Raw genomic sequence first — 15,248 nt, 5'->3', positions numbered from 1 at the left:
TTTGCATTAAAAGCAGCCTGGAAAGTCTAAGGAATTTTTGCCATGTCAGTCACACAGAATTTGATGTGAAATAAACAAAAGGCTGTTTCTACTCAAGAAGCAGAATGTTTTATCATGCAAAACATCCACTACAATTTAAAAACCTTGATACCTTAACCTGGCAATCTGCTTTCTCCAGTGTGGTCCACTGCAATCACCTTCAGTCTTTTCAGACCCTGGAACCACGGTTTTATCACATCCATATTTTATGGTTTTCTTTTAAAATTGTATATGCTGTTCTTCAATATAAATATTTCCAGGACAGGGGAAAGGAAACAACAATAGCCAAAACAAATACATAAGCATAAAGCTATACAGCAATATAACACCGGGGAGGATGCAACGTAAAACAGACTCAGCAATATTAAAAGGCCCGGGAAAATACAACACTCTTTACCTGGCATCAGAAAGACAACACAGGTGTCAGAATCCTCCCTGGAGACAACATTCCACAAATCTCAAATGGCAGAGGCACCTAGCAGATGACCTCAGTGCTCAGGCAGGTCCATGTTCCAGTACCCAGATTCTAAACCATTTACATCTTACAAAATGAGTGTCAACACTTTGAACTGTGCCCAGATTTCAGGACTGATTATATATTTCCCTATCTCCTAGTCACAATTAGTAGCCTAATCTGCAGTTTTCCAAGGCAGACTTATTACAATCAAATTTATAGATTATCAGAACATGGATAGCTGTGGCCAGGGTAGCCCTGTCCAGGAGGGATCACAGCTGATCTACCAGTCCTCAGTTATTGAAAAATGTTATGTACCACAAATGCCACATGGGTTTCTAGTGACTAGCTTAGTCCCATATCGAGAATCTAATCCTTCAGGTCAAGTGCAGTCCTTTACAAAACAGTTTGAACATCACCTCCCTGGGGAGACCTACCAATGTTCCTTCATTTTAGCTGGATTGATCTTCAGTTTATTGACCTTCATCTAATCTGTTGCTGCTCCCAAACACCAATTCAGCACTCCCACTACCTCATCTGAATTCCATATAAAAGAGAAATCTAGTTGGGTGTTATAAGCATGCTGGTGTTACCTTACTCCAGATACAGTAGGCGAGGGACACCGTTTATGGATTCAGAGGTTTCTATGCATGCATCCGTATTTGGAAGATGAATTGTGTGCATTTTTTTTAAAAGTTACAGTCTTAGCTGTTAGTTGTTTGGAAGTTGGAGAAGATTCAGTTCAATGTCCCCACCGAGCAGCTGCTCAGCTGAATTTTGGCTTTTAAAAACAGACGCTATGTGCAGGGAGCACATGCTCCATTTAATTGGGGTGTCTGAATTGTATAATTATTGTGTACTACAGCTGTTCTTTCAATATTGTACTTTTGGAGAGGGGATCATAATTTGGAACTCTATCTAATTAATATTAATAGAAAAGAAAGCAAGGGCACACACATAGAGTTAAATGTTAGTCCAGTAGTACAAGCCAGTTTCCAAAGTTAAGGTGTGGGGAAGAAGCAGGTTGTTTTGATCTCTGGGAGGAGATTAACTAATTAATTAATATACTGCCCTATACCCAGGGCTGTTCACAGAACAATGCAGTGCCCAACCTGGTGATAACAGAATAAACAACGTAAGGAGGGAGCCAAGGGTCTGGAAACTGAGCCTTATGAGGCATGGTTGAAGGAATTGGGTATGTTTAGCCTGGTAAAAAGGAGACTGAGCCATCTTCAAATATCTAAAGGGCTGTTCACATGGAGGCTGGAGCAAGCTTGTCTTCTCCTGCTCTGGAGGATAGGGCCAGAACCAATGGTTTCTGAGAGTGCCATTTCTTTGTGAAGGAAATACTTTGTTGTCTAGGAACTGTCTGTGTGCGACAAAACTCAGATTTACAGGTGCTCAACCCTTTAAACAATGTTTCAAAGCACCCTTTAAAACATCAAATACAGTGGATGCTCGGGTTGCAAACGTGATCCGTGCGGGATGCACGTTTGCAACCCACAGCGGCGCGTCTGCGCACACGTGGGTTGTGATTTGGCGCTTCTGCGCATGAGCAAAGCGCTATTTAGCACTTCTGCGTATGTGTGACCTCCGAAACCCGGAAGTAACCCGTTCTGGTACTTCTGGGTTTCGGAGTGTCCGTAACCTGAAAAAACGCAACCTGAAGCGTCTGTAACCCAAGGTATGACTGTACATTAAAGCCATTGATTACATGTCCTGTCAATTTCAAGAGTCTGGCATGGTCTCAGGTTGATGTATTAAATCTTTATTTTGGATTTTTATTTTGCTCCACTTACTTGCTGCCACATGAAAGTCCCTTAATAACACTTACAGTACATTAGAAGTAACTTGAAGGCGCACTATGTCTTTGTAACTGACAGGTAGAAGAGAGTAGAGGTTAAGGATTCCTTTGTTTGCTGAGCATGTACCCCCTCCTTCCTAGTTGCATGACACCATTAAGGGTTCATATTTATTTATTTTTAGTGTGATGGAAAGCTTTATTCCAAATGCAAAAATTGCAACTAATTCAGAGACACTTGCAAGTTTTTTTCTGTGATCAGTTAGCCTGTGATAACAAACCCTAAGGTCACTTTGGTCTTGGATATATGTGATCATTAATCAAAGGGTGAAGAGTATGTGAGAGCACAGAAAAGAATAGGAAATAATTAGAAGTGTTTGACTCATCGCTGTTTCATTCACTGCTGCAATTGTGCAAATAAATGGACATTATATAGGAAAGGCAGACATAGGACAAGTGCAAAATAAATTATTAACCCCAAAAAGTGACTTGTCAATTACTGTCTGGCTAAAATACTCTGGGATTCCCTGCCCATGAAAATATATTGTATGAGGCAGGATAACAACATTGGATCACTAAATTCCAAAGCAACCTCTGATACAATTGGTGTAAGGAACAAGTCCAGTTCATGCACTTGTACTTTGACACTCAGTAATGATGATGATAATAATGATAACCCACAAACAATTGTAGAGCCAGGAATACCATGTGCCCTTTTCCCACTGCAGTCACTCACAGCTGGCTACTTCTCAAGGTTGGGGTATCTTCCAGAGAAGAGTCTGCTACAAAGTGAGGCAATACAGCCAGAATTGGAAATAAGATACACAATGAATACATCAGACTGTTTTCCACTTATGCAAGGGCTCTGTGGATGCTGACGTAGAGAACTTATGAATTTTTTTGGCAGTAGGTCCAGCACAAATGAAATTCTTTGCAATACATAATTCACTTATTGAATTCATTACTACAAAATGTGGTCTTGGCCACTCACTAAGTTAGTTTTGTAAAATGATAAACTCACAGAGGATAGGTCAGTCAATGGCTGTTCACTATTTAAATATTCATATGCAAAGCCTTATACTTCTGATGACAACATAATTGGGCATCCAAAAGGAGATGGTTATCGCCCTCAAATCTTGTTGGAAGCAAAATGCTGAGTAGATGGTTCCTTGGTGTGCTTGAGGAAGAAAATACAATTGTTTACTCTGTGTGTTGCAGGGGGGTTTGCTATTAACTTTCACAAAAAGAGAACATTAACAATACCCTCATATGTTCTGTTTGTAGTGGTGGCTGGTCCATTGGCCACTATCAGTCTCAGTATTGAGTTCTACGAAGGCAATACTGAGACTAAGAAGCAGAATGCCTTCATCCCCTGTATGGGTTGTAAAAAATGTAAGCAGGTGGGACCTAGCTGAAGGCAGGCTAAAGTTGGTGCAGCAGTGTCCCATTTACCCTGAGGGATCTGCCTTCACTGTTTGTTTGGTAACCTGCTTTCACTTATACAGTCCTAGATTAGTCTAGTCTAGATGGGGACTTTTTGCCAGGTAACCAAAACCTGAAATAAAAAAATCTAGATATATAAACAATTTACAGAATAAACCAGTTTCCCCCGGCAGTTGTCCCAGGTACCATAAGATTTTGTAGATCTCCCTCTCTGTGGGTAAAAGAGGTATGGCCTTACAATCCGCTCTCCTGAGCAGCATAGGAGGCATTCCAGGGTTAGGCCTTAGAATGGTGGTCCTCTCTCTCTCTCTCTCAACTAACACACTGACAAGGGGAAGCGTTGCCACCTCCCAAGCTTCTGCCAATCTGGCATGCCAGTGTGGGCCTGGGAAGGCTGTACATGTTTGACTGCCTTTGATTCTCTCTTCCCCAACCTACTGTGATTGCTGTAACCATCTTATGTCTAGCATTTGTGATTGTTGAGAAAACAAAGTAATCATATTGATAGCTCTAGACTTGAGTGTTTTGAGGGCCAACAGGGATGTGGGTTTGCTTTTGTCCTTTTGCAAAAGCAGAGTTTGTGTGCAGTTAGCATTATTGCTAGTAGGGGAAATTTCATACAAATGCTGTTGAAATCCATTCTATAGCCAACAAAACAAAAGGCCAGTGAAAATGATGTCTTCATTTTGTAATCCTTTATTTTTTTTAAATTTGATCCTCCCATAGTAATGTACTGAAATGCATAACAGTTACATTGTACAAAGCATTTAAAGAAAGTACCTCAACTTGCTGGTTATTTCAAAATGAGATAATAAACAAAAAGGAAAATAAAATCTGGTCCCTCACCAAAAGGGCGAAATTCTTGGCCCCCTCCCGCCCCTGCCCCCAAAATAACTGAATACAATTCATTATTTATTTATTGGGGTTTTTCTTTTTTAAACATAAGTTTGGAACACTTCATTTTACAAATAGGATTAACATGAACGTAACATCACACAAGCTCGCAGACAACCGGCATAAAATATTGGGTACAGCTTTCTTTTTCTTTTTTTAATCAGAAGAATCATGCTTTCATGAAGAAAAAATTAGAATGCTTTATACATTTGAATCATTTTTGCTGTATTACAAAAAAATCTCTAAATCACCTCTATTCATTATTTAGTTTTAGTAAAAGGAAAAAAACGATAGTAAAAGAGGAATGTAAGAAATCTTTTTTAAACACTGTTTGCACGAACATATATGCAGATCAGTTCGCCTCCTTTTTTTAAGTCCATGGGTGCCCAGAAAAATGATGTGGGGTGGGGTTGGAGAGAACTGGAACAGTGCTATTAATTTCATATGAACAGTGCTACATTTAGCAAGAGTGCTTTTTTCTTAATCCACAAACAATTGTTTGCCAACAAATAAATTACATGTACACGCAACACCAATAAAGAAAGAAATCAAGAGCAACAAATGAACACCAACAAAATAAAACAAACAAAACAGTGACATGATTGTCTAAAATTAAAATGTCATTACATTGATCAGGGAAACATTGAACTATAGTGGTATGTTTGATGACTGTGGTCTTTTGCATGTAGTATGCTGAAAGACTCACCTCCTTTAATTGCTGAACTCTCCCAAGTTTTTTTTCTTCTTTTTTTACAATATACACAGACGTCTTACATTATTGTCTCATGTGGTTCTTTATTTTTACAATGCAGTTCAGAAGGCAAAAGTTAAGGAGGGGGCAAAATATTCCTTGTGATTAGGTTCTAGATTAATGGTAGATGTACATTCGAGGGAACTGCTTTGTCTTCCTTAAATGGTTTCAAACGCATAAAGCATAGATGAAGAGGATTTGTATAGAAAAGCAACTGTTCCTAATCCTGCCTACAATTACCATTCTACACGGGGGGGGGGGGGGACTCAAAAAGGAAAAAACAATTCTGTTTTAGTTTAAAGGAGTGCTAACGTGTGTGTAACAATACACGTCTTAACCCATAAGTCCCTCCCCAAGCAGGTGGAGTGGAAGACACATATTCCCCAACAAGGTCTATTTGATCCATGTATTTTGAAAGTCGCATTGATCCTCAAAATGTCAGCAGCTGCCTTCGCTGTGCAAAACAAAAGATTGAGAATAAATAGTTTTCTTTCTTTCTTTCAAATCATTCAGTTTAAGGTCACCTGACTTTAAATGTGACCCATCAGATTTCTAAGGCATTCTGCTCTGCAGTCTTTTAAATAGTCTTCTAGCAAAGAGCCATGTTGCTAGTTTGGACTTGGTCCCAATCCTGTTACGTTTGACGGTGTCATACATGACTAATGGACTGGATGGCACTGGATTCTGCAGCAACTCTTGCCATACTGTGCCACACATTGGATGAATTGTGGGGTGCAGAGTGGAGAGAGTCCTTGTCGGAGAGTGAAAGCATCATAGCAATGGCCTACAGTTGAAGAAGAAGGAGAAAGAAGTCAAAATAAGATATTCAGTAATATCATTTAGAGTCATAGTTCTATCGTGGAAGAACCTATTCTTTCAGTGGGAATCAGCAGTATGGCTCCCACATGGGAACCATTTTGGAATTCACCCTGTACCACAAAGTCCTCTCACTAGATTTCTGAAGGTTCATGACAGAAAAAATGGAAACTGTGCTAGGCCTGTGTTGTTAAACCCTTTGGATCTGTGTACTTTACTTTATGGGCCCCCAATGTGACAGAGGGAAAAGCCAAAGAACTTCATATACCGTATTTACTCGAATCTAATGCTCACCTTTTTTGGCCAAATTACGTTGTGAAAATTAAGGTGCACATTAGATCTGATGAAACATTAGACTCGAGAAAATACGGTAGTATGGAAACAAAGAAAAGGCAGCCGGGGGCATAGTCAGAAAGGCAGCCGCAACAATGTTTGGATAGACAAGGGTATTTTGCCTTCTCTATTCCTCCCCTGCAGCAAAAACTGGTGTGTTTCCAGCTAGGCCCTCAGTTGAGCAAAACTGCAGTTATTTTGCCACTAGTGGCCAAACTGGCAACACTTCATGCCCCACAGTTGGAGAAATGCTGCACTAATGGGGTTAATTACCTTGGTACAGAACAATTCAGTGATTTCAAAACCTAATTACATGACTATGGTCTTTACTTCATGGAAGTAAGTTAAGAGGATCCCCATGGATTTCACTGTGTTGTGGCATGTTCCGAATCTTCTCAAACAAGTTTAAATGAACTAATATGTTAACCTTCTCTGCAAAGTAGAAAACTGACGAGGATTGGCAGTATTCATGGGCCTACTGGGGACATTAAAATTTCTACTAGCATGTGTAAGCACACTTGACTCCTTTCCAGAAAAGTATAGTTTCAGGTTACAACTAGACAGCCTAGCCATCTCAGTTGTACCAACCAGTAAAAACGAATAATAGGACCAGTTCAGACAAAACATTGGAACTCTCTTGTCTATGAATACGGGAATGGAACAGACCACAGGATTGCACTCTCTCTTTCTCTTAGTACTCAATTCTCCAGTGCATATTTCCTCCATCTATCTTAACAAATGTCAGGAATTACATTGGCACCAACATTAACTATGGTTTGCACTAATCTTTATTTTTCTTTAAAAGTCCTTAATTTACAGGTGTTAAAACACAAGGTCAAATCTTCTTAGCCAGGTTTGGAAACCTGGGTTTGGAAACAGTTTCAAAGAACAAACATCATTGTTAATGCTGGTGGCTGAACCGCTGTCATTAGCCTGGATATATTTGTACTAGAGAAGAAAGGGGAAAAGAGAAGATGCATGTGATCCAATGCTGTCTTCCTGATCTCTTAACTGCAGTTGAGCAGCGTCTGTCCACCATTTTCTCAGCACCAGCTCAGTTGGATGTGGTGCTGATGCAGCAGCACTTGCTCATCTACCATGGGCCAGAAAAACAGAGGTGCATTAACCATATCAGCACAAAAGGTCAAACAAATTGAGGTGGCCTTTTGAGGGTATCTCCAGATAGGTTTCTTACTGTTGGTATATGCAGCAACAAGTGTTTTATGTTTTCAGTGTACATTTGTATGGGACTGTCTGCTCCTCTGCTACTCTCAGGATTATTGACTCGGCACTGGCCTTCTTTGACTCCTTCCAATCTATTGTTTCAATCCCCACCATCACTCTTCCCACCCTTCCCAACCAGATTACAATTTATCCTGAAAGCACAATAAAATAGATTTACCTGGGATTTGGACTTGCGACACAATGGCTGCTTTAAGTCTTCTGGCAGATGGGAGGTGCTAAACGCTGCCAGTTCAGCTTCACTGAACTGGCTTTCTTCTGCTTTCCTCACTTTGAGGCTATCAGTGAAGTGCCTTATATGGTCCAACGCAGAAAGTCCAGTTTTATTAAACTCATCTTCCTTATACCTATGAAACGTCCAAAGATTGGCGTACTGATTGGTTTTGAAAAGCAAATTATCAGTGATTTTTAAAAAATAGTAATTGAAATATTTTGTCTGGTCTTTCCTTTAACAGACTTTGGGCAAAACTGAGGGCATAATAGACATGGTTCTTTTTAAAAATTAAATTATTAACCATATGATTAGGTTCTACTGATTTAAATGAAACTATAAAGTGTGGCTAACTTTCTCTGGATTACACCCCTTAGAAAGCTGCTCAGTTGCACAATAGTTTTTCTATTCCAAACCTTGTCCACAAATAATTATTAACAGGCATATTTAGGTCAACCTGCAAATACAGAACCTGGATTAAGCCCTAGAAATTGGGACTTCTGCTGTATTTTCTACCATCTTGCTTTGATTTTGCTCCTACCTGCCAGGAGAAGTCTTGCAATTCATTTCCAAAGCATTTGCTTCTTCATAGTCACCCTCTTCACATATGTTGCTTACAGCTGGTTCTTTAACTGACCCCCCTGTTATCTCACTTTCTTCATCTTCTTCATCCATCATTACTTCATCTTCTGCTTCTTCATCTTCCAACAAGTCTGAGTTCTGGCTTGTCACCAGAGTCTTTTCATCCTTAAAGTGACTTCCATTAATTCTTAAAAAAAATACATATCAAATGAAAACAAAATTACCTGTTAGCAGTTGCAGAAACAGGACCTTGCTTTCTAAACTTTGTTTTGCATTAACTATCCCATAGGTGGTAATTGCCATAATTAAAATCAATAACCACTCTGTCCACTTTATTAAGTGGCCAATAATCCTTTGAAATTCAATTCACAGTCTGACAGAATGGTGAAGATAGCTTTTCTCACTATTACATCTGAGTTTTAGATTACTACATTTCATTATTCTTGAAAGTAGAATTCCCAGTATAGTTACTATTGACCAAACGGGAAAAAAAATCATGTTCTCAACTGTCTCTCACTGCCCTATTAACCACGGGGCAATAAGCATAACAACGATCAGTAGCATACAATCTGCTTCACAGCATAGTTGGAAAGTAATGGGTAAGCACTTCACAGGCTTGTTGTGAGGACAAAATAGAATAACAGTCATGGGGCAAGGGTGCAATACATATTTCATAAATAAAAATAAATATATATACAACAGGTTAAACCCATTTACATAAAGGCCTTCTACCTAGATCTTGGGCTTGCAGTGAGTATTGTGTTGGGGAGGTGCAGAGCACTATGAACACATCGGCTTCAAAGTGAAATCAATAGGCCTAGATGCATTTAATTCTATAAAAGATTGTGACCTTTGTCATGGAGAAGCAGTCATGTGAATTACTGACACTGTTTAGTACTGCACACCAAAAAATTATTCCATTGATTTTATGAAGCATTCTGTATAATTTAAATGGAGATAAGTTTTGATTGGTTTGCCTTGTTATCATAACATTTTAAACTCAAACATGTAACGAAATGTTCTAGTTCACCGGAAGCTCTCAGTCCTTCTCAACACATTCCCTAGAGAAAAATTACCCCTTTCTAAATACAAAGGAATTTCACTTTTCATCTGATAGCTTTTAGATTTTCCAATAAATTGTCTGTTAGGCTATATAAAATGAAACCACACCAGACATTATCCCATAATTGCCTAAATCATGTAGGGTTACCCACAAACAATAATCTTTTGGATCATTTAACAAGCTTGTGTCTACATTGGTCAACATGTCTATATTCCTTCATTTATGCTTCAAGAAGAAAAAGAAATAGAATTTAACCAATTATCATTAAGGATTATAGGATCCATTAAACATGAGGAAATTATCTTGGAATAACCATAAAGAAACCCATAATTTTGCAATGATCTTGAAAAAAGTGACCATCATCTCACTTGTGGGTATCTTTGGCATCTTTTATCAGGATGCCCTGGCAGAACTTCTTGGACAGTCTTAAGAAACTATGAGCTATAAACCAGGGGTTGCCAGATTTTTAAACCATGCCAGAAGAAGACAGTTTGAAGTGAAAAAGGACTTGGATTTAAACCAAAGTAATGAAAGCCACATGATTAAAAAAACAGATTTGCTAATTATGCTTTTCATATGCAGTAATTTGCCAAGTATGAAATATCTATCAAAATTTTGAAAGGAATCACTGGATGACCCATCAACCTTTTTTCCCCTTATACACATCCTATCAGAGGACATGTTGAGACCAGATGTGTGTGGGGGGGGGGACTAATCCATGACAATCAAGCAGGAAGAAAATTTGAATGTGTATGTAATGTATTATCAGCTGCCTTCATGATTATATGCCTACTAGTTTTGACCCAGCATAAAAATGAGCGAGAAACTTTAAAAATAGAAAGTCATAGGCCATATGCAATTTCTGCCCTTGAACATGGAAAGCAAATTAATGTGAGAGAGAAGGCAGTAAATAAATTTGACCCAGAACATAATCACACACCATGTTACACATCTGTGGAAAGCTTATGCTTATCCCCAATTCAAGTGCTGTTTCAAATCCAAAATATGCACTTGAACCATATATTGATTTATAGTCTGTTGATGCATTAGAGTGGCTAGGACAACCCAGACAGATGGGTGGGGTGTAAATAAAAAAATTAGTAGTAGTAGGGGTTTTACTTAATACACACAGTTCACTTTCTTTACTGAAATGTGTAGTGGACAAAATGGGCGGTAATATAGTTTTACATTCGTGTTGAACAATTATATTGATCTTCATTAGGAATGTATCCTTGCTAGCTGTTATTCCCAGAATATAGGGCAGTTTATGCCTCACCCTGGTAGTGCCCCACATTATGGATCCACTTGTATGATTTTGAAACAGGGAGTATTTTATGAAATACACACAGTTTTTTTCCAGCAGTGTTCCTAATGATGTCATCATAAGAATCATGGCCTGCTTTAGCATTGCATAGGTTGATATAATAAATTAACCTATAATTTGATGGTTGGAAATAGTTCAAGCTTGCCTTTTCAGAGAATTTGTGGATGGTAAATCAGGAATTGTGGTGTAGCTGGCCCTCTCTGCATCTGTAACTAATGTCTCACTATCCCACATTAAATACATAGCAGCTTCTAGCTCTGAATCAGGTGTTTGGTTATAAGCAAAAAGCTAAAACTGGTGCAAATCCCTGAAGGGAAAGTGATGTCCAATAAGATTACATTGGCATCCAAATACTGCCAGGGGGTTAGTAATTTCCTTCCCAATTCCTCACCATTTGGAGGAAATTTCAAACTTCTCTTTCCTAACTCAAACATATATTGCTGAACTGGGAATGATTGAAACTTGCTAATGCATGAAACATTTATTGTGAAAGCACTGGATTTGTATTTTGTATGCAATCCATTTTGACCTGCTTACTTTGGCCACATTAACATCAGCACATGTAACTTTGCTAATTGCCAGGAGATCCAAACTATGTTTTCAAAAAGATTTTGTGAAGATATTGCTAAGGATAGTGTAGTGTAGTGGAGTGGAGTGTAGAAAACACAACAAACACCTTAACTGTAGTAGTTTTGCCTGTTAGAAATGGTCAAAATTAAGTTAGCTTTGGGATTGCACGATTATGATAGATGTGCAAATTTTTATGTCTTGTATGTAATGGAGACAATCCAGAGAAAGTTCTGTGTAATCGGACTACAATGATATCAAGAAAATTCCATGACTGTGATTCAGTCCCACAGGCTTTAAAGGGAGTATGTCACCTTGATTTTGCCCAATTCCCTTTGGAAATAAGCTGGAAATGTAACACTTCAGCAGTAAGGAAACAACAGTTAACCTTACCTTTCTTCTGAGTTGTTGTGGTTGCTATTCCCAATGAAATTACGAATTTCAGTAAAGTATGAGTCTTCTTTGTCATCTAGGATAGCACCTGTGCTTTCAAGTTCAGAATGAGGTGAAGACGTAGCAGTACCTTCACAGAAAAGTAAATATTTGGTTTTTTATCCTATCAGAATTATGTTAATTTTTATTAATTTATTAACTACTTTCTTCACAAGTGTCTCAAGGAAACATACAATAAAAAAATAGTGCCAAAGTTCCCAAATGCCATCATTGCACATCTTATCAAATCAAGAAAAGAAATGCTTGATGAAACACACTCAACTATAATAGAAATGGTTCGGCTGGAAGTGAGCAAAACAAATGAAGAACTGGAGGTGCACAGTCCTATGGACCCATCCTATAGGTGTCCTCAGGAAAGGATCTCCAAAGAAAGTTTCTCAAAACAATAAGTGGGACTGGGCTGCCAGATTTGCTTGCAGCACAGAAAACAAGCATGGAGAGAAATAGCATAGTTTACACAGCTGCCTGCTACAATGATCAAAGAAACTAAGCATTCTGATTCTGGGCTCAATTAAATAACATTGAAAAATTGAACTGTGTTAGGTGAGGGAGCAGCTTGTGCCTCACTGGTCAATTGTAGGGTTGCCATATTTTAAGATGTAAAAATCTGGAAAAAAATTGTTGAGCTTTTTGTGGGAAATCAACCAAAAAAGGCAAAGAGTGATGCATTCCCCCAACCCCGGATGCTAATTTTGCTCTTTGAATCCATACATATGGCAACCCTAGTCAGCTGCCAAGCCCTCTTAGGGAGACCCGCCTCACATACTGAAAAGTACAGTATGATGCATAGATTCCACTAACGTTTATAGACCTTAGTATTTATTTCAGAGTGCAGGCATCTGAAAATTTTTCTCATTTTAGTCTTAAAAAATAGATGACCATTTTCATCTAATCCATTGATCCAGTGGAGATAAACTTGCATATGTTGCTAGTTGTACACAATAGTCTACATAACTTTCTCTATCAAAACTGGTATATTAGGCTGATGCTGCCCAGGTCTTAAACCATACCAACTTCCTGGATCAAAATTCGGATCTGATTTCTGACAAGTATTTAAGATTTTAGTCACAAGTACATAAAAACCTAAGGATAATGTTCAAGCCCATTGTATTCTTCTGACATAGGAAGATCCCTGTAATAGTTGTGGGATGAAAAGCATGATCTGCAGTGTCGCAAGAATGCCACACCTGTACAACAGACCTGTATGATCTCATGAATTCCCCTTAAATGATTTATTTTAATGCAGAAAGCATGATAGGTACATACCAGACATGTTGCCATTCTCGTGTTTTTTGAGATGTCTATCTAAGTTGGTTTGTTGGCCAAAGCACCGGTCACATAAGTGACATTTGAAGGGCTTCTCCTTATTATGGATGTTACGAACATGTCTCTGCAGGTTAGACGATATACTAAAAGACCTGTCACAGTATTTGCATCTGAAAACAAATATCAAATAAGAAAGTAGTATGTGAAATATAACTCAAATGAAACTAGAGAGCAACCATCTCAATTCAGCTCCACCGCAGTTTTGCTAAACCCAGTAATATCTCCCCCACCCCATATATTTTATTTGGTTTTTCAATAAAATAGCAAACATTGCAGTTCTCCTATCCAGTTACAGAACTACAGAGTAAGGTGAAAGAGCAGAGGGAAATCTGAACAACAAATCATAGAATCATAGGGTAACAGTAGCGTTGGAAGGTGCCCCAAGAGTCATGTAGTCCAACAACCTGCAATGCAGGAATGTAGCTAGAATATCTTCCAAACAGTAAATATCACAAAATGCTGCTTGAAAGACTGTATTTTCAATATTTTTATGCCTTTTATTTGGATCTAACTTGCCAGTAAAGCAATGGTTTCTATGCTTCAAGCCATCCCCCTTGTTCCCTATTCAGAAAGGGCACAGTAATCTCATTACAAATTTATCCGAATAAGTGGTATAGATTTTGCTCTGAAAATCCAAGTTTGGTTTCTGGTATCGGGAAAGATTCCATATTATTAATACTGTAAAACAGAAGGGATTTGTGGCCAGTGTGAATTTTTGGGAGCTTGTTAGGTTGTGATAATGATAAGGGAGAACAGGATGCACAACTGACTTGTTGCACTTTTTGTTTCTTATGCTTCCCTATCTTGTCTGAAATTGGTCTTGTGCATCTTTCCCACACAAAGCTTGCATATGTCTCCACTAAGGAAGACATGCAGGATTGATTTTGAACAAGGCAGAGAAATCTAGGGAGCAGGAAGCACAAGTCAACTGCACATCCTGTCTCCTATCTCTCGCTCCCCCCCCCCCTTTCCCACCACCCATGTACTCACACATACATTTTGGCACATGCAAATTAATATTAAGGTATAGTTACAGGAAATATCTCAGTATTTCAGAGTTAACAGGACATAATTTATGATAGCCTGTTAAAGTATTGCAGTAAAGCATATATGGTGTGAAAAGCAGAGAAGCACCAGCCTATTGTTTCATGCTGTTGCCAATACCGTACAATTAAGCACTTTGAGAAGAGGGAAAACATGAAACAAATTACTTCTAAGACTCAAATAAGGTAGAAAGACCACTTCCCTCCCTGTTAAAAATTACACTGTGTGATAAAATCTTTTATTGAGGAATTAGCTTGCTCAATTGCTAATCCTGGAGGAAATTCAGTTATCTTCCCAAACGCAGAAATAAACAATCCAAATCTTTAATACTGTGCCAACGCAAGTAGTTTAGTCTATCGCTCTGGTACCAGAGGCATCAATTTTCATACTCTGTAGTGATTTGAAGTCCCTGAAGTCTTTACTGTATTGCCCTTTCAGCCATTACTAAGACATACTATAACTATTCCAAATTCTCTTCCTGGCAGCTGGCCAACAGTCTTCATCACCATCGTCGTCTCCCCACTGCCCCCCACAATCGTCTATTTCTCCTGAACTTCAAAACATGTCTGTTACATTGTGTGCTAAGTCAATTATTCAGGGAAGAAATTATGCATTACATTGCTAATTGTTTCTGGCTGTTATGCAGTGGAAGAGCATAACATGTTTCAAGATACCTCTTAAAACAAGAATTAAATTACATGCAACCTACTTCCCAAGTAAATTCAGGACTGAGTGAAAAATCTATCCCAAACAATGAGCTTTTTCTCCTTTCTTTGCAAGGCGTAAAATGTACCGATTTGTGCTTGTTTTGTTAGAACATGAGCCGAGTTTCTTCAATTGATTTCATTAAGTGAAAGTTCCATTTTGTACAATTAAAATTCTTTTCTCATTTCACTATGTGAATT

At 38.5% G+C, this 15,248-nt stretch overlaps 1 protein-coding gene across 21 annotated transcripts in view; it reads right to left on the bottom strand.

The window, feature by feature from the left end:
• Nucleotides 1–4,417: 4,417 nt before the first annotated feature.
• The window catches only part of MECOM (MDS1 and EVI1 complex locus), a 469,813-nt gene continuing 458,982 nt past the window's right edge, over nt 4,418–15,248 (bottom strand). For all 21 annotated transcript variants that reach the window (XM_028731496.2, XM_028731500.2, XM_028731495.2 and 18 more), the window contains 5 exons: nt 13,240–13,409; nt 11,914–12,043; nt 8,526–8,753; nt 7,934–8,120; nt 4,418–6,166 (listed from right to left, as the gene is read on the bottom strand). In XM_028731496.2, the coding sequence (XP_028587329.2) occupies nt 6,032–6,166; nt 7,934–8,120; nt 8,526–8,753; nt 11,914–12,043; nt 13,240–13,409 (850 nt within the window). In that variant the 3' untranslated portion in view covers nt 4,418–6,031. The remainder of the gene's footprint in view (nt 6,167–7,933; nt 8,121–8,525; nt 8,754–11,913; nt 12,044–13,239; nt 13,410–15,248) is intronic.

This window comes from Podarcis muralis, chromosome 6 (assembly GCF_964188315.1).
Source record: "Podarcis muralis chromosome 6, rPodMur119.hap1.1, whole genome shotgun sequence".
NCBI lineage: Eukaryota > Metazoa > Chordata > Lepidosauria > Squamata > Lacertidae > Podarcis > Podarcis muralis.
Note: the sequence above shows the minus strand (reverse complement) of the source record. Positions and strands in the feature narration are given on the sequence as shown.